At 41.6% G+C, this 22,845-nt stretch overlaps 1 protein-coding gene across 1 annotated transcript; it reads right to left on the bottom strand.

Moving 5' to 3' along the window:
* Positions 1-503: 503 nt before the first annotated feature.
* On the bottom strand, positions 504-22,802 carry LOC103515106 (bifunctional purine biosynthesis protein PURH). The gene is made up of 12 exons (XM_017446511.2): positions 22,769-22,802; positions 20,747-20,809; positions 19,544-19,747; positions 18,903-19,058; positions 18,470-18,602; positions 17,411-17,586; positions 15,983-16,143; positions 15,308-15,491; positions 4,494-4,687; positions 3,798-3,964; positions 2,909-3,176; positions 504-1,392 (listed from the first exon to the last, which is right to left on the bottom strand). Exons 1-12 carry the CDS (start codon positions 22,785-22,787, stop codon positions 1,273-1,275), a joined length of 1,845 nt encoding a protein of 614 aa, XP_017302000.2. The 5' UTR covers positions 22,788-22,802; the 3' UTR covers positions 504-1,272.
* Positions 22,803-22,845: the final 43 nt, after the last annotated feature.

Genomic DNA, 22,845 nt, shown 5'->3' with positions numbered 1-22,845 from the left:
TGGCCTAAAGTTGTCTCATTGATCAATTTACTGACTGATTGTGGCAGAGAGGCTTGTGGTGGCATCGGGTTGGGTTTTGAAAGTGCTCGTTTCCAAAATTGGAGTTGACACGATGTTCTGGTGAATCTTGAGGTTGATTATGATTAATGATTATGTTGATTATTTTATGATTACCTATGTTGATTATGGTTATGATGAGGTTTTCAGTTAATATGACCAAATAATCCTAATGGTGAGCAGCAAATATACAAGGTGGAATATGAGGTTCAAGTTTGGTGGAACGAATGGAAGATTTTGGTTTGGTCTTATGTGACCTAGGTTTGTAAGACCGCCGAAGACCGCCCCGCCGTTCTAGGTAGGTATGTAGATATTATTATTTTTTATTTAAAAGAAATAAGATTATTATTATGATTTATAAGAGTGCGTACTTTATGTAGGTATTTATTGTTCAACAATAGTTTGTTATCTTGTTGTTGTGTAAACAGTAAAAAGAAAACACATTATTTGAAATACTGTACCTACCAAAAATGTATAGATTTGTTTTAATTTCCAATATCACTTTTTTTCCTAATACATAGGTACGTACCTAAATAATAATTACATAGTTACGATATACCTAATGCGAAGATCCATATTGGCACTTTTTTCAGCCAGTTCATACGTAAAGTCCACTTATCCCACACACAAAAAGCCCACTCTGGGGTTCAGGGGTAGGGGCAAAAGCCCCAAAGGGCGGGTAAGCTTCTACAAATGTCCTCTTAGGGATAAACTGAAAAAGAGATTCCAAGACAGTATCTTCCATGGCTAAGCGGGTATCTCATTTTGTACTCTGCACTACTCTGGAGGATTCGGGTTCAATTTCCCGAAGAATTGAAGTTTTAGCTAATTTCCCTTTATAGATAAGCTACGAGTATTCATTTTTACTTTCCTTATCCCATAGGAAGGGAGAAGAACAGCTAACCCTAATCAGCCTAGCTAGCTGATAGTTTCGAAGGGTTCTGCTAGTTATAAAGCAAAGCTGATAGTTACAAAGCAAAGATGCTTGAAAAGAACAAGCACAAGTCCTCACGATGGTTGACTGCCGTTCAGGACGAGCCAATTAAACATGGCTAGATACCATCACCGTGGTGTATGGCTGATAAAAGAGATATTTTCTCTATTTTGTCATCACCTTTCGGCTATAGCCAAAGCCGCTACCAAAACAACATTGGAAGGGAAGTAATGTATTCATCTCGAGATGGAAAGAACAAAACATCTTGTGGGTCCCGATGGTTAATGGTGGAAGAGACGAGTGTTGTGATGGATGAGTGTGAGCTTGTGGTAGTTGGCGGCGTCTATGACAGACTGATCGTTGTTCGAGCCCCCCGGAGCGGAAACGAATTTGGCCCCGCTCTGAAAACGGAAGTTATTCGGATTATCTCGGGGCTAGGAAGGCAAGATGTAAAGAGACCTCGCAGTAGGTACTTGACAAAATAAATTCCTCACAAAACCAATTTTTTTTAGGCTTCAATGGCAGGAAATGTTCAAAAATGTCCGAAAAATCAATAAAAAATTGCCTGCCTTTCCCTACTACTCCCATTTTATAGGAACCTAAATACCTGACTGAACTAGGTATTTTATTTATATAAAAAAAAGGTTTATCGACATTTTCCGTGCAACCAAAAATATGCGAAATATTGGGGAAAAAAATCTGCCCTCTCCTCTCCCTCCTCTCCCTCCCCTCCTCCCGTTTTCCACTTCCCCTCTTTCTCTTCTCCCATAATCTCTCCCTCTGGCTTCCTGATGAGAGAAAACAATTTGTAGTGACATTGTTTCGCGGCTAACCTCTGGGAGCACCAAAAATTAAAAAGAAGGGGGGGAGAGAGAAAAAGAGAGAGAGGTAAAGGGGCTAGGATTACTGGGTGGACGGTGGGAAAAGTCCCCATAGAGGCTTAAATATGGAGAGAGAGAGAGAGAGAGAGAGAGAGAGAAAGGGGCTAGGGTTCCCGGACTGACGGTTTGAAAAGTCCCCAAAGAGGCATGGATTCGAGATACAGGGAGAGAGAGGAAAGGAAGAGAAAATGGGGGAGGGAGAGAGGGGCTAAACCCCAGGAGACGAAGGACTGGGGGAGGAAAAGAGAGGAAGAGAAGAGGAGAGGGTAGAACAGAAAAAGAATGAGAGGAAAAGAGGGGGCTATCTACCAGAAGAGGGAGGAGGAGATAAAAACAGAAAAAGGAGAGAGAGGAAAACAGAAGAGAGAGGCGAAAAGGGAAAGGGAGGAGAAAAGGAAAGCTATAACCCAGAAGAGGAAGGACCGAGGAAGAGGGAGGAAAATAAGGGAGGGAGAAGAAGAAGTGGGAAATAGGAGGTAGAGGGAAATCACCACTCAAATATTCATTTGTCGTTCAGCCGTGTTTGATTGTTATTATTTTTTTTGCAATTGTTAAAATGCAAAATTTGACCTCTAGCAGTCCTAGTGGCGAAGTGGGTAATGCGGAATCTGAGTGGTGTAGTGTTTGGCCATTTCACATCTAGACTGCAAAATATAGCATATGTACCAGGTATACATTTTACCTACTGCAAAATGTAGTTTACAGTTTTGTCTTTTATTCACATATTTTGTACTCCATACGATGATGCGACACGGTTTTCGAAAGAAACCTGACATTTTTTTACCGGCACCTTGAAGTCCGCTTAGGATAAAATTCGCCCCGTGCGGAACCTTCCCGCCCGTCAACTTACCAGCACAGCGCGATCGATATTATCTCGGAACGGGAAGAACGCATCCGAAGCCACCGACACGCCATGCAGCGTAATACTCGCCCCGGGCGGGAACCAGCCTTACCGCCCGTCAAGCACTCAACTTATCTGAAAGTCCGCTTAGGATAAAATTCGCCCCGTGCGGAACCTTCCCACCCGTCAACTTACCAGCACAGCGCGATCGATATTAGCTCGGAACGGGAAGAACGCATCCGAAGCCACCGACACGCCATGCAGCGTATAGATGAAGTCCGCCTTCTCCTTTTCCGTCATAGGCTCCGGAGGCGGCCCGTCAAAGAAGCTCTCCCAGGTTTTGGTGTCCATGTCTTTCCCGATGGTGCCCAGGATGTAGTTGTCGATGGCGTTGGACTTTTCCGCCCTCTTGACGCCCTTGCGGAACTTCCAGCTGGTGATGTTCGGATGATGACGCATGTACCTGCGCGGAAGGGGCGGATCAAGTTGGTGTTAGTTTGGATAAAGAAGGGCATTGAAAAATAAGAATAAAAGGGCATTGTAGGGTGGATAAAGAAGGACATTGAAGCTGAGAGCTTTTACACAATTTTAGTCATTTCTAGGTATGTATAACTTTTTTTACTCTGGTAATGCCACCACTACACAGGTATTCCAAGCACAAAGCCAAAAAAAAAAACTCGAGAAATTTGGTGTGCAAGTCACGATATCCAGTCGGTTACGGAGATACGAATTCATTATATCTCTAGTAGCGCTGTCAAACTTTCTGGACTTCCTCGGCGGAGAGCTGCCCGCGTTCCTTTAACTCACCAGTTATCGACCTTGTCTCCGGCCAGTCTAGTACAGTGTATTCTACTCTGCTGACCAGCGCCTATGCCGATCACTTGTCCGTTTTTAGCGTAGACGACCGAGTTACTCTGCGTGTACTTCAACGCAATAGTGGCAACTGTCAGGTCTCGGATAGCGAACTCTGGGAGCTGAAACAAAAGTTGTGATCAGACATGAACTCAGTCGCAGTTGAGCGTACGTGGCTGCAGATGTAGGTACGCTATGTGCGGCGGAGAGCTGCCGCGTTCCTTTAACTCACCAGTTATCGACCTTGTCTCCGGCCAGTCTAGTACAGTGTATTCTACTCTGCTGACCAGCGCCTATGCCGATCACTTGTCCGTTTTTAGCGTAGACGACCGAGTTACTCTGCGTGTACTTCAACGCAATGGTGGCAACTGTCAGGTCTCGGATAGCGAACTCTGGGAGCTGAAACAAAAGTTGTGATCAGACATGAACTCAGTCGCAGTTGAGCGTACGTGGCTGCAGATGTAGGTACGCTATGTGAGCGTTTAGAAAAAGGCCCTTGTTGAACCGTTCCCTACCTAGAAAATAATTTCCTTTAAATCAGCTCGGTACTCAGAGTTTGATCAGATTAGGTAGCTAAGGTGTATGGATTTGGTCAGCAGAGATTTGATACAGGTAACTGTAACAACGGATGTCTCATCGTTCCGGAAATCGAAGAGAGAAGAAAGACAGGCAGGATTAAGAAAGCCAGAATGAAGCTCATCTGGTTTAGATTAGAATAATCTTTGTCCCGGAAGGGAATCAAAACCACGGCCTAGCATTTAAAAAGCAGGCGCGCTACCTTCCAAGCTGAATAAGATGGCTCTAATGGTTTACTATGGGGATCAAATCAATGTTCTTGTCTCGAGACATACTAGATAATAGGGCGTCAACGGTCAAACGGCAATCATAAATTTGACTTTGGTAATATCAACCAAGTTCTTCTACTCACCCATTTCTCCTCGGACACGATATTTGTGAACAGCTCCGGTGTCACATTGAAATTATTCCTCTTCTGCTCCAAAGTCAGACCAAACACTTGTCGCCTCTCAATAGGGGAAGGAGTGTAATTTGGATCCACCTCTAGAATCACGTACTTGCCTCCTTTCTTCTTCTCGAGGATTTCGCGAGCCCCGAGAGTAATTCCTGAAGAAGTTAATAAAAAAAATAGGTAGGTACTAAATTAAATAGGATCAGTGCAATGACGAAAATGGGCGCGGCACACAAGGGATCAGAAAGAGACCGCCTTAACATAATATGGCCGATCTTACCACTGAGAATTCACACAGTGTCAAGGGTTTTCTTTGACCTCACCACGCAGTTACCTTACCCATTTGATTCACACAGACAGCCTAGTTATTTTACCCTATATTTACCCAGACAGACTAGTTATTTTATCCAGGGCGGATTTTATCCTGAACGGATAATGTTCGTTCTCGGAACGGCTGGCTTTCTCCTATCCTGTCTTTCCTCTCTCTTCGATTTCGGGGCGATAAGACCTTCGCAGTTAGAGTTCCCTCTATCAAACCTCTTAACCCTGTTGTCAACAGATGTTTCCATAACTTCTAGTCAACAGATAGGTACAAATGTACGTTTTACAGTTCCCTCTATCAAACGTCTTTTTAAAAAAAAAATCCTTTACCTGGACAAATAATGCCGTCCGACACTTCACGACCAATAACTTCGGCTGTACTCGTGTCACACTCATCGGAGAGGGCGATGAAATCTCCAAAGGACGACATACGATCTGCCCCCCGAGCACGGGCATAGGCTACGGCCAGTTCCGACATCCCATCTTCTAGGTCTTCAACCATAGCAGCTTTGATCTGGAAGGATAAGAAGTTTAATCATAATATTTTGCACGAGGAATACAAAGAAGAACGTTGATGGATGACGTGAAAGAATGGACACGGTTGGTGACATTTGAAGAAGTGAAGAGGATGGCAGAGAATCGAAAGGAGTAGAAACGCAAAGTAGAAGAAATACAGCAACCCTCTGAATAGGAGATGCCTATTCACTAGGTTGACTCCTTTAGCTGACCTAGTGAGCATGGAGGTTAGCGCACTTACCTCGTCAGTACTAGTTCGTGGGTTTGATTCTCGCCCGGAGCGAATTTTAATAGACAGCTAAGATTCGTTCTCGGAACGGCTGCCTCTCTTCTATCCTGTCCTCTAAGATTCGCTCTCCGGAACTTTATCCTAAACGTTCTAGAAACGGCTGACTTTTCTCCTCTCTCTTTGATTTTTGGTACTGACTGATTGTGGCAGAGAGGCTTGTGGTGGCATCGGGTTGGGTTTTGAAAGTGCTCGTTTCCAAAATTGGAGTTGACACGATGTACTGGTGAATCTTGAGGTTGATTATGATTAATGATTATGTTGATTATTTTATGATTACCTATGTTGATTATGATTATGATGAGGTTTTCAGTTAATATGACTAAATAATCCTAATGGTGAGCAGCGAATATACAAGGTGGAATGTGAGGTTCAAGTTTAATGCGAAGATCCATATTGGCACTTTTTTCAGCCAGTTCATACGTAAAGTCCACTTATCCCACACACAAAAAGCCCACTCTGGGGTTTAGGTGTAGGGGCAAAAGCCCCAAAGGGCGGGTAAGCTTCTACAAATGTCCTCTTAGGTATAAACTGAAGAAGAGATTCTAAGACAGTATCTTCCATGGCTAAGTGGGAATCTCATTTTGTACTCTGCACTACTCTGGAGGATTCGGGTTCAATTTCCCGAAGAGTTGAAGTTTTAGCTAATTTCCCTTTAGAGATAAGCTACGAGTATTCATTTTTACTTTCCTTATCCTATAGGAAGGGAGAAGAACAGCTAATCCCAACCAGTCTAGCTAGCTGATAGTTTCAAAGGGTTCTGATAGTTATAAAGCAAGGATGCTTGAAAAGAACAAGCACAAGTCCTCACGATGGTTGACTGCCGTTCAGGACGAGGTAATTAAACATGGCTAGATACCATCACCCTGGTGTATGACTGATAAAAGAGATATTTTCTCTATTTTGTCATCACCTTTTGGCTATAGCCAAAGCCGCTACCACAACATTGGAAGGGAAGTAATGTATCTTGAGATGGAAAGAACAAACCATCTTGTGGGTCCCGATGGTTAATGGTGGAAGAGCCGAGTGTTGTGATGGATGAGTGTGAGCTTGTGGTAGTTGGCGGCGTCTATGACAGACTGGTCGTTGTTCGAGCCCCCCGGAGCGGAAACGAATTTGGCCCCGCTCTGAAAACGGAAGAAAATTATTCGGATTATCTCGGGGCTAGGAATGCAAGATGTAAAGAGACCCAAAAATACCTACATTCCTCACAAAACCATTTTTTTAGCTTTAATGGCAGGAAATGTTCAAAAATGTCCGAAAAATCAATAAAAAATGCCTGCCTTTCCCTACTACTCCCATTTTATATGAACCTTAAATACCTAACTGAACTAGGTATTTTATTTATATAAAAAAAAGGTTTATCGACATTTTCCGTGCAACCAAAAATATGCGAAAGATTGTGCAAAAATTCGGCCCTCTCATCTCCCCTCTCCCTCCCCTCCTCCCGTTTTCCACTTCCCCTCTTTCTCTTCTCCCATAATCTCTCCCTCTGGCTTCCCGATGAGAGAAAACAATTTGTGGTGACATTGTTTTGGCTAACCTCTGGGAGCACCAAAAATTAAAAAGAAGGGGGGGAGAGAGAAAAAGAGAGAGAGGTAAAGGGGCTAGGATTACTGGGTGGACGGTGGGAAAAGTCCCCATAGAGGCTTAAATATGGAGAGAGAGAGAGAGAGAGAGAGAGAGAGAAAGGGGCTAGGGTTCCCGGACTGACGGTTTGAAAAGTCCCCAAAGAGGCATAGATTCGAGATACAGGGAGAGAGAGGAAAGGAAGAGAAAATGAGGGAGGGAGAGAGGGGCTAAACCCCAGGAGACGAAGGACTGGGGGAGGAAAAGAGAGGAAGAGAAGAGGAGAGGGTAGAACAGAAAAAGAATGAGAGGAAGAGAGGGGGCTATCTACCAGAAGATTAAGAGAGGAGGAGATAAAAACAGAAAAAGGAGAGAGAGGAAAACAGAAGAGAGAGACAGAAAAGGGAAAGGGAGGAGAAAAGGAAAGCTATAACCCAGAAGAGGAAGGACCGAGGAAGAGGGAGGAAAATAAGGGAGGGAGAAGAAGAAGTGGGAAATAGGAGGTGGGGGGAAATCACCACTCAAATATTCATTAGTCGTTCAGCCGTGTTTGATTGTTATTATTTTTTTGCAATTGATAAAATGCAAAATTTGACCTCTAACAGTCCTAGTGGCGAAGTGGGTAATGCGGAATCTCAGTGGTGTAGTGTTTGGGCCATTTCACATCTAGACTGCAAAATATAGCATATGTACCAGGTATACATTTTACCTACTGCAAAATGTACTTTACAGTTTTGTCTTTTATTCACATATTTTGTACTCCATGCGACACGGTTTTCGAAAGAAGTCTGACATTTTTTACCGGCACAGCGCGGTCGATGTTGTCGCGGAACGGGAAGAAGTTGATAGTTATTGAAGAGGTTTGATAGAGGAAACTCCTGTGTTCACACATAGTCAACCGACCGAAATCGACAAGAGAAGGGGCACACAACAGAAGTTTCAAAAGAAGAGCCATCAGTTCCGTGAACGAACTAGCATAGGATGAAAATCGCCCCAGGCGGGAACCAGTCTTCCCGCCCGTCAAGCACTTGCCAGTACAGCGCGGTCGATGTTGTCTCGGAACGGGAAGAACGCATCTGAAGCCACCGACACCCCATGCAGTGTAATACTCGCCCCGGGCGGGAACCAGCCTTACCGCCCGTCAAGCACTCAACTTACCTTAAAGTCCGCTGAGGATAAAATTCGCCCCGTGCGGAACCTTCCCGCCCGTCAACTTACCAGCACAGCGCGATCGATATTATCTCGGAACGGGAAGAACGCATCGCGACAATGTTCGTGTCGTAATCCGAAGTGTGGGTGAACGCTTTGAGAGCCAACTTCTTTCTGAAAGATTGAAAAGGGTATGAAGAGACTCCGAACTTCGTCAGAAATTGATTATCTCAGCCCTGAAGGTGCATCCGTCGATTGGTGTGAATTTATTTTGAATCGATGTTGACCGACGCCCACGCGACGGCCCGTCAACTATGTGTGGACACACCTTAACGTTGCGCATGGTTGGTGTACGGATTGGTGACTATATCTGGGTAGTGGGTAATCGCGTGCTGATGGTTCTTTGCTGCCTCACTCAGGCTCGATGAGGTTAATGTGAGGAGGTGGGTGGCTAGTCAACGAAAGGAGGGTAAAACCCCCATCACTAAAGACTTTAGCAGTCTACAGTGACGCTAAACCTCTATAAATCTTAGGCCAGCCACTCACTATCATTGGACACCATGTCATAGTTCATCTTCTTCATGTCACTTTGGTCACTGTCCGTGTTTCGAGATAGGATTCCTGCAAAGAGAAATGATAGTGATTAGAGATTCTAAAAACTCCATTAATTCCCAATAGGATGCAATAACTCCTCCCCCCAATCAGAAAGTAATACTGTAGGCACCCAAACCATAAACCTAAAAGGAATAGGGCTGTCCATTACAAACGAATGACATCATTTTCATTCAAATTTCATTTAATTTTCCCACCATTTCAGGAATGAGCCCCAGGTAGGCAACTGGTAACAGTCTCCTAGAAATTCAAATTTGTAGACGACGCGTGTCCAAACTTTGACAAGTTGATCTTCATCTAACTCTGCAGAGAGTATAGAGTGACATGAAATAATATACATTGAATTCCAAACGTTTCGGTGATCAACCCATTGGGTGCCCCTGAAAAAAAACTTGAAAAATCTCTATACAGGTTGTATCACAAATCTAAATCTCTATACAGGTTGTATCACAAATCTATGGCTTGGTTTGACATAGTTTTGTGAGAGACGCTGTATACAAACCTGCGTGAGAACGCATCCGAAGCCACCGACACGCCATGCAGCGTATAGATGAAGTCCGCCTTCTCCTTTTCCGTCATAGGCTCCGGAGGCGGCCCGTCAAAGAAGCTCTCCCAGGTTTTGGTGTCCATGTCTTTCCCGATGGTGCCCAGGATGTAGTTGTCGATGGCGTTGGACTTTTCCGCCCTCTTGACGCCCTTGCGGAACTTCCAGCTGGTGATGTTCGGATGATGACGCATGTACCTGCGCGGAAGGGGCGGATCAAGTTGGTGTTAGTTTGGATAAAGAAGGGCATTGAAAAATAAGAATAAAAGGGCATTGTAGGGTGGATAAAGAAGGACATTGAAGCTGAGAGCTTTTACACAATTTTAGTCATTTCTAGGTATGTATAACTTTTTTTACTCTGGTAATGCCACCACTACACAGGTATTCCAAGCACAAAGCCAAAAAAAAAAACTCGAGAAATTTGGTGTGCAAGTCACGATATCCAGTCGGTTACGGAGATACGAATTCATTATATCTCTAGTAGCGCTGTCAAACTTTCTGGACTTCCTCGGCGGAGAGCTGCCCGCGTTCCTTTAACTCACCAGTTATCGACCTTGTCTCCGGCCAGTCTAGTACAGTGTATTCTACTCTGCTGACCAGCGCCTATGCCGATCACTTGTCCGTTTTTAGCGTAGACGACCGAGTTACTCTGCGTGTACTTCAACGCAATAGTGGCAACTGTCAGGTCTCGGATAGCGAACTCTGGGAGCTGAAACAAAAGGTGTGATCAGACATGAACTCAGTTGCAGTTGAGCATAATATATGTACATAGCTGCAGATGTAGGTACGCCATGTGAGCTTTTAGAAAAAGGCCCTTGTTGAACCGTTCCCTACCTAGAAAATAATTTCCTTTAAATCAGCTTGGTATCCAGAGTTTGATCAGATTAGGTAGGTACTTGTAGCTAAGGTGAATGGATTTGGTCAGCAGAGATTTGATACAGGGAACTGTAACAACGGATGTCTCATCGTTCCGGAAATCGAAGAGAGAAGAAAGACAGGTAGGATTAAGAAAGCCAGAATGAAGCTTATCTGGTTTAGATTAGAATAATCTTTGTCCCCGAAGGGAATCAAAACCACGGCCTAGCATTTAAAAAGCAGGCGCGCTACCTTCCAAGCTGAATAGGATGGCTCTAATGGTTTACTATGGGGATCAAATCAATGTTCTTGTCTCGAGACATACTAGATAATAGGGCACCTATATTCTACGGTTATGCATTTACAATTACTTTACCATGATAAAGTTACGGTGATGAGATTTACGATAGCTATCAATTACTATACTTAGTCATCTATCAGTCTTCATCATAAAAAAGGAACAAGTTTAGTCTTCTTATAACATAAGTGACTCTTGTATTTCTGGTATTTTGACAAGGAGCAAGTCTTCTTTGAACGATTTTAATGTTTTACAGTTAACAGTTTACAACATACATGTACATGTGACATGACATTTCGTAGTGACATTAGATCTCTCTCCTTCAAGTGGATTCCCTGCAGGGCACACGCGACCAATATAACAAATTTATAATTGGTTAATTTTTAGTGTAATGCCAGTTGTAGTGCCAAATGTTTAACATTACAAATAAACTTTCTGCCTACACTATTAAGGAGCGCGGTAGCGCTCCGCCCCGCCAAGTCAAGAAAGTTTGACCGCACTACTAGAGATATTATACGCGACAGAGAAAGTAGCCGTTTTCAGGTATTACTACTACATAACATGTTTCTAAGAAGATGAAGAATATTAGAGACATAGGTTACTTAGATAGGTAGACTCATAGATTATGCAACTTTCTCAAGAAAAACCATAGGTCAAGTTTCTCTACTGAAAACGAGATTTGGTAAATTAAACCTTTAACCCGGACATGAATTCCTTTTTTCAAAATTCTGCCCATACTAGGTGCATGGGTGACGATTGTGGTGAACCAGTCGAGGATTTTATACCACCAGTGCTATGTTAAACCAATTTGTCGATGGCGTTGGACTTTTCCGCCCTCTTGACGCCCTTGCGGAACTTCCAGCTGGTGATGTTTGGATGATGACGCATGTACCTGCGCGGAACGGGCAGATCAAGTTGATGTTAGTTTGGATAAAGAAGGGCATTGAAAAATGTTCCGGACTCGACATATAAACTAGGGATAGGACTGGTGCGAAGTGCCCCTGTAGCTATACGAATACCAGAGTGGTGGACCGTATTTAGAGAGACATAGGTTACTTAGGTAGGTAGACTCAAAGATTATGCAACTTTCTCAAGAAAAACCATAGGTCAAGTTTCTCTACTGAAAACAAGATTTGGTAAATAAACCTAGTATAACCCGGACATGAATTCCATTTTTCAAAATTCTGCCCATACTAGGTGCATGGGTGACGATTGTGGTGAACCAGTCGAGGTTTTTACACCACCAGTGCTATGTTCAACCAAAGTTTGGAAAATTGGAAAAGTATCTTGTAGGGTTCCGATCCGAAAAGGTAGCCCACATGGAAAAGTAGGATTTTGACGAATTACCTGGGTACAATGGGCACATACTTCAAATTATGTAATCCTACAAGTTACCTACATGTTACAAGGTACTTTACAAAAAAGATAAAAGTAGGTACCTGACAAAGTGTTTTATGAATCGAAAGAAAAAATGTAAATTACAAAATCACCCGGTATGTTCGTTCTATAAACCACCTGGTTTCAAGTTGAAAACTTTTATATATACGTAACAAAAAATAAAATAATATTCCTCCGTCATCGCCTCTGAGATAATTTCACTTTCTTTTGAAAAATAAATAAAAAGTTGTACTTCTACCTTCTACCTGTATTACGCAGAAAGAAGAGCTATTAAAGTTCAGCCAATATTGAAGACTCTTCGAAGCTATCATACAAGATTAGGAACACCTGTTGGGCTGAGATAATTTCACTTTCTTTTGAAAAATAAATAAAAAGTTGTACTTCTACCTTCTACCTGGATTACGCAGAAAGAAGAGCTATTAATGTTCAGCCAATATTGAAGACTCTTCGAAGCTATCATACGAGATTAGGAACACCTGTTGGGACTTGGGATGCGACAAAACGAGCATATGATGGAAAGATATAACAGTATATGACCGAAGATATGGAAAGAGATGTGGTAGGATTAGTGGAGATGAACAATTACTAGGATACGACAAAACGAATGAACGAATAAGGATATTATGGAAAGATATAAAAATGTGAACGAAGATATGGAAAGAAAAGATTAACAGTATGACCGAAGATATGGAAAGAGATGTGGAAGGATTAGTGGAGATGAACAATTACTAGGATACGACAAAACGAATGAACGAATAGGTAAGGATATTATGGAAAGATATAAAAATGTGAACGAAGATATGGAAAGAAAAGATGAATAGTACCTAAAGAATACTTCCACAAGGGTCTGATAACTCAGATAGTTGTCAACCATTGAAGTATGCTGGGACACCCGAACAGTCCCCAAGCATTCTCATAGACAACATGAAACTGACCCGGGCATTGGTAAATTGCAGTGCAATAGTCCTAAAAAATTGACGCAGCACACAAGGGATCAAGAAGAGGCCGCCTTAACATAATAAAGCCTGGTCGACCATCAAAACAGTACTTTTCAGAAGAAGAAGAAGAAGAAGAAGAAGAAGAAGAAGAAGAAGAAGAAGAAAATTCACATTGACATTACTGAAGTAACGAGTAGACAAAACGGGCACTCAGCTGGATTATTGTCCTGGAAAATCTAGAAAAAACATTTCTCCAAGAGCAGCTAAATATCAAGGGTGTTGGAGTGCAATAAAAAGATACTGACATGTCCTGAATAACTAAAAATAGATCCTATTTTCTATACTCAAGGGATACTGACATGCCCTGAATAGCTAAAAATAGAAAAATTGATCCCATTTTCTTTACTCAAGGACGAGAATACAAAAAAGTCATAGCAATAGTAGGTAAGTACTTATTGAGTTTGAAACAAAACTTGAAAAGAAAAAGAAATCTGTTGGAATCAACTTTCAAGAAGAAATTAACGAACAAAAGTGAATGCAAAGGAGAGAGTGTAAAAGATAACGAAGAAATTGGAGTAGAAGGTAAGGAAACGTGGAAGAAAGGGATAGAGGGGAAGAAGGGACAAAGGAAGGGAGAAATGGTAGGGATAGAGGGGATAAAGAAAGAGAATAAAGGCAGGAAGAGAGGGAAAAGGGAACAAGAGAATAAATAGGGATAAAGAAAGTTTAATTCAACTTTGATACTGTTTTAATGGTCGACAATAACAAACTTTTGTTTAGAATAAGTGAGACTAAAGGAGGGTATTGTAAAGATGTAAAGTAAAGATTTTAAGTTTAAAATAGAACAAATGTAAAGAGCATAGTACCGTGGACTACAAAGTAAAGATACAGTAGAAATCGTTTATACGGCCACCAGCTGAAACGAATAGGTATAATCGGTTTATTTAGTGATCTACTGGGCAATCGACTGCCGCTGGCTTTTCCCGGCCACACTCAGGCTGGGTGACATTAATGTGAGGAGTGGAGCTTATCGTAGAATGGAGGGTGAATCCCCAATCACAAAAGACATTATACCTACCTAGTAGTTGAATACCTAATACAGTGAAACCTCTATCAATAGGTACAAACTTTTTTCGTGTACTGAATGGGTACCTATATTAAAACCAAATTTACCAGAAATCAGACTGAATGTTCCAGATTAAATTTGTCAGTTATCCCAGAACACACAGAAAAACTAGGTAGGTATGCAAGATCGTCGAATTCAAACTGGACTCACTTGGTTCGTCCACCAACAGATGTTTCCATAACTTCTAGTCCACAGATAGGTACAAATGTACGTTTTACAGTTCCCTCTATCAAAAGTCTTACCTCTAGAATCACGTACTTGCCTCCTTTCTTCTTCTCGAGGATTTCGCGAGCCCCGAGAGTAATTCCTGAAGAAGTTAATAAAAAAATAGGTAGGTACAAAATTAAATAGGATCAGTGCAATAACGAAAATGGGCGCGGCTGCGCGGCACACAAGGGATCAGAAAGAGACCGCCTTAACATAATATGGCCGATCTTACCACTGAGAATTCACACAGTGTCAAGGGTTTTCTTTGACCTCACCACGCAGGTAACTTACCCATTTGATTTACACAGACAGCCTAGTTATTTTATTCATGGCGGATTTTATCCTGAACGGGTAATGTTCGTTCTCGGAACGGCTGGCTTTCTCCTATCCTGTCTTTTCTCTCTCTTCGATTTCGGGACGATAAGACATTCGCAGTTAGAGTTCCCTCTTAACCCTGTTGTCAACAGATGTTATTATACCTACCTAGTAGTTGAATACCTACAGTGAAACCTCTATCAATAGGTACAAACTTTTTTCGTGTACTGAATGGGTACCTATATATTAAAACCAAATTTACCAGAAATCAGACTGAATGTTCCAGATTTGTCAGTTATCCCAGAACACACAGAAAAACTAGTTAGGTATGCAAGATCGTCGAATTCAAACTGAACTCACTTGGTTCGTCCAACATATGTATAATGAAGACTTGGGCACAGAAGAGGACGTAAGACGTAAGTTAATCTCGTAAAGATTTTTATATTGGATTCAGATTCATAACTTTCCAGTGCTCCTAGACTTTAGATTATAAAGAGATGAATTTTATTACCTGTAATATCTTATACTGTCTTGTAGGTAAATAAACAGATGTTTCCATAACTTCTAGTCCACAGATAGGTACAAATGTACGTTTTACAGTTCCCTCTATCAAAAGTCTTAAAAAAAAAAAAATCCTTTACCTGGACAAATAATGCCGTCCGACACTTCACGACCGATAACTTCGGCTGTACTCGTGTCGCATTCATCGGAGAGGGCGATGAAATCTCCAAAGGACGACATACGATCTGCCCCCCGAGCACGGGCATAGGCTACGGCCAGTTCCGACATCCCATCTTCTAGGTCTTCAACCATAGCAGCTTTGATCTGGAAGGATAAGAAGTTTAATTGTAATATTTTGCAAGAGGAATACAAAGAAGAACGTTGATGGATGACGTGAAGGAATGGACAGGGTTGGTGACATTTGAAGAAGTGAAGAGGATGGCAGAGAATCGAAAGGAGCAGAAACGCAAAGTAGAAGAAATACAGCAACCTTCAGAATAGGAGACGCCTATTCACGAGGTTGACTCCTTTAGCTGACCTAGTGAGCTTGGAGGGTAGCGCACTTACCTCGTCAGTACTAGTTCGTGGGTTTGATTCTCGCCCGGAGTGAATTTTAATAGACAGCTAAGATTCGTTCTCGGAACGGCTGCCTTTCTTCTATCCTGTCCTCTAAGATTCGCTCTCCGGAACTTTATCCAAAACGTTCTAGAAACGGCTGACTTTTCTCCTCTCTCTTTGATTTTTGGGACGATAATACCTCAGTTGTTACAATTCCCCCCTCTCTCTCTCTCTCTCTCTCCTGAACCATGTCTCACCTCAGGATCAGTCAAGCGGCGGAAAACGGCCGCCCCAGCAGGACTGCAATGTTTGAAGGACGCCGCAGCCGGCAGATTCAGAGCGGTCTTCAACTCCTTCACCAGTTGCCAACCGTTCAGGGCGTCTAGGAGATTGATGAAGCCTGGCTGTCCGTTCAGAACTGGGGAGGGGGAATTCATGGAATGGAGTTATAGTTATTTGTTGAGGGTTTGAAAGGTAGAAACTTGAAACACACTACCATCACGTCACTTGCACTTGAATTCATGAGGAATCAGAGAGTTTTCCATAATATTGTAGTTTTCCATAATATTGTAGGTAATTTCGTTCAGGACAGCCACACTACCATCACGTTACGTCACGTCATGTGATAGGAGTGTGTTTACCTATACCTTAAGAGTTATGATTTGTTTGAATTTAATCTAAAGTTACGATCAATGTTGAATCCACTACCATCAATGTTGAATTTAATCTTATAAATGATGTGTTCCTTTTGACTTGTCTAAAGGCAAGGTTGTGAGACCAACTTGGAAGATGCATTACAATGGGAGAAGTTGGAAGATTAGTCTGCAGACAAATTTTAGCATGTGTACCAAGCTTCAGGTACCACTTAATTTTTAAGACTTGTAATTTCGGGAGAAAAGTTTTGGCCGTTACAAAATAGCAAGCCATCAGCTTTTATTAAACAAACTTTCTAGAGTTGACAGATTCGACTGATGTAAACATCGGTTCATGGCAACCACAACCTTCACAACAAGAGTTTGTGGCTGGAAAGACAACGGTATTGTCTCGGGGGGGGGGGAGGGAATTCATGGAATGGAGTTATTTGTTGAGGGTTTGAAAGGTAGAAACTTGAAACTCACTACCATCACGTCACTTGCACTTGAATTCATGAAGAATCAGAGAGGTTCAAAGTTTTCCATAATATTGTAGGTAATTTCGTTCAGGACAGCCACACTACCATCACGTTACGTCACGTCATATGATGGGAGTGTGTTTATACGTTAAGAGTGATGATTTGTTTGAATTTAATCTAAAGTTACGATCCCTTCCACTACCATCAATGTTGAATTTAATCTTATAAATGATGTGTTCCTTTTGACTTGTCTAAAGGCAATGTTGTGAGACCAAGTTGGAAGATGCATCACATTACAATGGGAGAAGTTGGAAGATTAGTCTGCAGACAAATTTTAGCATGTGTACCAAGCTTCAGGTACCACCTAATTTTTAAGACTTGTCCGAATTTCGGGAGAAAAGTTTTGGCCGTTACAAAATAGCAAGCCATCAGCTTTTATTAAACAAACTTTCTAGAATTGACGGATTCGACTCATTTCACTGATGTAAACATCGGTTCATGGCAACCACAACCTTCACAACACGAGTTTGTGGCTGGAAAGACAACGTTATTGTCTCGGACAGCCTTTTCTTACCTTTGATGGGCAGTTTGTCCAGTGTGGTGAAGATCTGCGCAGGTGACTGGTGAGGGTTCATGCCGTAACGTAGTGAGATCTGAGCTTCGTTGGGTGAGTACTGCTTTCGGAAGTAGTCGACAATGTTCGTGTCGTAATCCGAAGTGTGGGTGAACGCTTTGAGAGCCAACTTCTTTCTGAAAGATTGAAAAGGGTATGAAGAGACCCCGAACTTCGTCAGAAATTGATTATCTCAGCCCTGAAGGTGCATCCACACATAGTGGACGGCCGTCGATTGATGTGAATTTATTTTGAATCGATGTTGACCGACGCCGAAGCGACGGCCCGTCAACTATGTATGGACACACCTTAACGTTGCGCATGGTTGGTGTACGGATTGGTGACTATATCTGGGTAATCGCGTGCTGATGATTCTTTGCTGCCTCACTCAGGTTGGATGAGGTTAATGTAAGAAGGCGGGTAGCTTGTCACCGAAAGGAGAGTAAAATACCCAGCACTAAAGACTTTAGCTGTTGTACAGTGACGTTAAATCTTTATCAATATTAGGCCAGCTACTCACTATCAGGTAGACCTGACAGGTACCTACGGCTGAATAGGTTCGCTCGTCATCAGATCTACCTGATGATGCCTGATGAGCACACACCCTATGATCAGGTCTACCTGATAGTGAGTGGCTGACCTATCTGACCTAAGGAACGAAAGTGTTCAGTCCTTGTTCTCACTCACCTAGACCACAATAATAGTAGTAGCCTCCTGCTGGAGTAAAGGGACTTTTCAGTCCTATGCGAGCAGTATAAATAAGCACTATTATTATTATCAGGTAGACCTGACGACAGGTACACCTGATCATGTCTACTTGATAGTGTGTGTTATCATCAGGTATCAGGTAGACCTGGCAGACGGACCTTTTCAGCCGTACCTGTTGGGTCTACCTGATAGTGTGTGTGCTCATCAGGTAAAAGGTAGACCTAATCAGGTGTACCTGTCAGGTCTACCTGATAGTGAGTGGCTGGCCTTAATAACGACAGTATTTTGGCCCTAACTATTTTTCCCACTTACCTGATCTCTTCACTAGTCTCCTTGGTGGGCGACGCTTCTATGTCTTTGATAACCTTAGCATAATCACTAGGATCACAGATGACAGTCACTCTCTCGTGATTCTTAGCGGCTGCCCTCAGAAGTGTCACTCCACCTGGAAGGCAAAGGAAAAATAACAGTAGAAATATGATGAATATTTAGAGGGTAATTTAGCCAATGAATGGAAGTGAGGGGGAGAAAAGGGCGAGGTCGACCAAAGAAAAGGTGAAAAGATTGTGTGAATCAAGACCAGGATGAGAAAAAGTTTGGACTGTTAGCGGGTGTAGTGGCGCCATTACGTGCAAATTAATCCAAGAGAAATTTGATGACTAAAAAAAAAGTCACATAAAATACCGAATAACTGAGGACTGGTGTAATTCAACGTGCTATCGCTCCTGGGAAGGCCGAAACTTACCAATGTCGATGTTTTCGACAGCTGTGGGTATGTTGCAGTCGGGCTTGGCCACGGTCTGTGAGAAGGGATAGAGGTTGCACACCACTATGGACACCATGTCATAGTTCATCTTCTTCATGTCACTTTGGTCACTGTCCGTGTTTCGAGATAGGATTCCTGCAAAGAGAAATGATAGAGATTAGAGATTCTAAAAACTCCATTATTCCCAATTTCTACAATGTAGGGACTTTATTGCGAGGGATGCAATAACTCCTCCCTCCAATCAGAAAATAATACTGTAGGCACCCAAACCATAAACCTAAAAGGAATAGGGCTGTCCATTGCAAACGAATGACATCATTTTCATTCAAATTTCATCTAATTTTCCCACTATTTCAGAAATGAGCCCCAGGTATATAACTGGTAACAGTCTCCTAGAAATTCAAATTTGTAGGCGTGTCCAAACTTTGACAAGTTGATCTTCATGTAACTCTGCAGAGAGTATAGAGTGACATGAAATAATAAACATTGAATTCCAAACGTTTCGGTGATCAACCCGTTGGGTGCCCCTGAAAAAAAACTTGAAAAATCTCTATACCAGGTTGTATCACAAATCTATGGCTTGGTTTAACATAATTTTGTGATAGACGCTGTATACAAACCTGCGTGGACTGCCGGATGGAGAGTCTTGACGCGTCCGCCCAGCATTTCCGGAGCTCCGGTAATGTCGGCCACATCTCGTACCGGTATGTTCTCATCTCTCAGAGCCTTGGCAGTTCCGCCGGACGCCACCAGAGTGTAGCCTAGGCCTGACAACTGCTTGGCGAACGGGAGGAGACCGGTCTTATCGGATACACTGAGAATAACTGCGGAAGTGAAAAATAGATTGATTAATTATCCGTAGTTGAAAATAGATTAATAATCAATTAATTAATTATTTTTTGGATAGCTCTAAGTTCGGATCATCACGTCTGAAGTCTCATTTTGAGTTTAAATGTCATCTATTGAGACATTTAAAGTCATTTAAGGTGTAAATCTACAGACGCTAATAAAAAAAATCACAAGATCATAATATTTTCTAACCTAATATTATAATAATTAGGTACTTTTTTTATACTTACGTACATAGGTGAATGAGATAAAATTTTATTAATAGCACGGTAGCGCTCCACTCCGCCAAGTCAAAATTCCTTCTCTCTTCGATTTCGGGACGATGAGACCATAGCAGTTACAGTTCCCTCTGTCAAACCTCTTTACAACTGCTTGGCGAACGGGAGGAGACCGGTCTTATCGGATACACTGAGAATAACTGCGGAAGTGAAAAATAGATTGATTAATTATCCGAAGTTGAAAATAGATTAATAATCAATTAATTATTTATTTTGTGGATAGCTCTAAGGTCGGATCATCAGGTCTGAAGTCTCATTTTGACTTTAAATGTCATCTAGTGAGACATTTAAAGTCATTTGGTCATTTAAAGACATAAAGTCAAAATTTGATGATTAGGTATAAGGTTACATGCCCGACACAGCCCCTAAGTTGGATTTTTAAAAGTACCTTTCAACATGAGACTGTTATAGACTACTGTAGAGCAACAAAAAGTGATTGTTATCTTTGACCGGAGACAAATGCAGCTTATCTCATCTAAAAACTCAATTGCCCGACACAGCCCCTAAGTTGGATTTTTAAAAGTACCTTTCAACATGAGACTGTTATAGACTACTGTAGAGCAACAAAAAGTGATTCTTATCTTAGACCGGAGGCAAATGCAGCTTAATCTCATCTAAAAATTCAATCATCTACATTACGGTTTACCTGTGCAGGTATACCTGGTAAACCTCTCCGACAAAGAAGCTTTTACTCACCTAATTTTCCGTTGTTCTTCTCCATGTTGGCAAAACAGCCGGGAAGGTCCGTCACAATGAAAACTGCAACAGTAACCAAACACAACACGCATTGTACCGAATATCTACTCATGGAACCAAGTCAAACGAGATGACACGACAAGAGCCGAACACTCGCTGCTTCAAGATCTTCTAAGCAAAGTCCCGAAAAATGTAACAAATTATCAAAACTTTCAAAATTCGTCAGACACGGAGCAAAAAGACCCAACTGTGAGGGTTACAATCCCGAAAAATGTAACAAATTACCAAAACTCGTCGAAGAAAAAGACCTAGTTGTGAGGGTTGTACCCTCGCATGGCTAATTTCTGTGGTTCTGGTTTATAAGACTTGGATGAATGAGAGGAGAGACAGTGTGAAAGGTCTCAACCTGTTATCAGCAGACGAAATCTAACGTGCTTGAACTATTAAGACGGTTATTTGCTGAAATGGACTACCTACCTGACTTCCTACTTCGTTAGTCCGATTACTCTGAAACACCGATCGCAAATGGCAAATTCAAGATCTGACTAGGACTATCGCAAAATCTAAAGTTAATAGAGGGCTACAAAAATGGTCTGGCGGGCCACATGAGGCCCGCGGGCCGCTAGTTGGAAATGGCTGACCTACAACAAAAATCTCACCTACCAACGATATATAAAGCTACCTACCAACTTACCTACTGGAGACAGTAAATAAAAAAACTTACCAGGGTATGAAAACAGAAATGCCTATACTTACTTTTATACGAAGGTAAAGAAGATAATTGAGAAAATAACAAACGCCGATTTTAAATTTTAGATTTTCAATGCTTACGAAGTCACAAATTTTATTAGTTTTCCTCTCTGAGAATTCGAGAAATGCTTCTAATTTAGCAGACACATGTCAAGTCAAAGGTGGAAATTAGATGGGGAATAATCTTATCAAAAGATTAGGTAGGTAGTTATAGATTATAGGTACCTACATTTAATTAGTATACCTAAATGATAATTCGTTATCAGTGAAGCTGTTAATTATGTAAACAGTTAATAATGAGAAGAGACGTATGTATGTACCTAAAACATTGTAACATGAAAACTTATCGAAATATTCTAAGAATGAGTAAAAGAAAAGTAGGTAGGTAATTAAATAGTTTTTTTCGCCAGCCTAGTTAGCTTAGTTGGTAGTGCGTCTGCCTTGTAAGCGCCAGGCCGCGGGTTCGATTCCCGCCCGGGGCGGATTTTATCCTGATGGGATAATGTTCGTTCTCGGAACGGCTGGCTTTTTCCTATCCTATCTTCCTTCTCTCTTCGATTTCGGGACGATGAGACCATAGCAGTTACAGTTCCCTCTGTCAAACCTCTTTAAAAAAAAAAAGAAAAAAAAATTACACACTGATCGCTCTATCTCCAGGACCACAACACCTAGTATACAATAAAATATTATGGTCATCTTACTTAAATTACCTACCTAGTAGTTGTATAACATAGCATTTAATGACATAACATTAGGTTTATGTAATAGTTAGCTAGGTACCTATAATACCTATTTATCTGACCCATTACATAATATTTAGCGATGAACCTGAACTTCACAAAAATTATCAAACCTGATAACACAAATCGGTAGAGATAAATACTTGAGGCCAGGATTTACAGGTTATTTGAAATTCCTCCTAGGAATCGATAAAAGATTTAGCGTGAGAATGAAGTATTGGGCCTAAAATGGGTACCTACCTAGGTATAACCTACCAAATTTACATTACTACCCAAGACCTCTTGGAAGTACCTATCTACCAAATGCCTCCTGGAAAATGTCAAGATTGAGGAGCACACAGACCACGTGGATATGGTCAATTTATAAGCAATAACGATAATGAAACTACAAAACAGATTCTCTTACCAATAATTAGGAGAACGTTCACGGAATTGCAATAGCGTAGGTACTATCAATAAGTTTAACTGGGTAAGATATCTTATCAATAAATAACAAATTAATTTAACTCTCAATAAGTTAACAAAAATCTACCTACGAAATTATTCTCCATCAGTCAAGAGTAGTTCTGAGGCACAATTGGAACTGATTCGATGAAATAAAATACGATA

This window comes from Diaphorina citri, unplaced genomic scaffold (assembly GCF_000475195.1).
Source record: "Diaphorina citri unplaced genomic scaffold, Diaci psyllid genome assembly version 1.1 scaffold1277, whole genome shotgun sequence".
NCBI lineage: Eukaryota > Metazoa > Arthropoda > Insecta > Hemiptera > Psyllidae > Diaphorina > Diaphorina citri.
The sequence above is the reverse complement of the archived record's forward strand: the minus strand, read 5'-3'. Positions and strand labels throughout refer to the sequence as shown.

Bases quoted from the DNA above. Each gene is read 5' to 3' on its own strand.
- LOC103515106 (XM_017446511.2), bottom strand. The intron at 18,603-18,902 runs GTAAGTTTCGGC...TTTGCCTTCCAG, and splicing joins TGTCGAAAACATCGACATTG to GTGGAGTGACACTTCTGAGG. The intron at 3,965-4,493 runs GTGAGTAGAAGA...CTTTTGTTTCAG, and splicing joins TCGTGTCCGAGGAGAAATGG to CTCCCAGAGTTCGCTATCCG.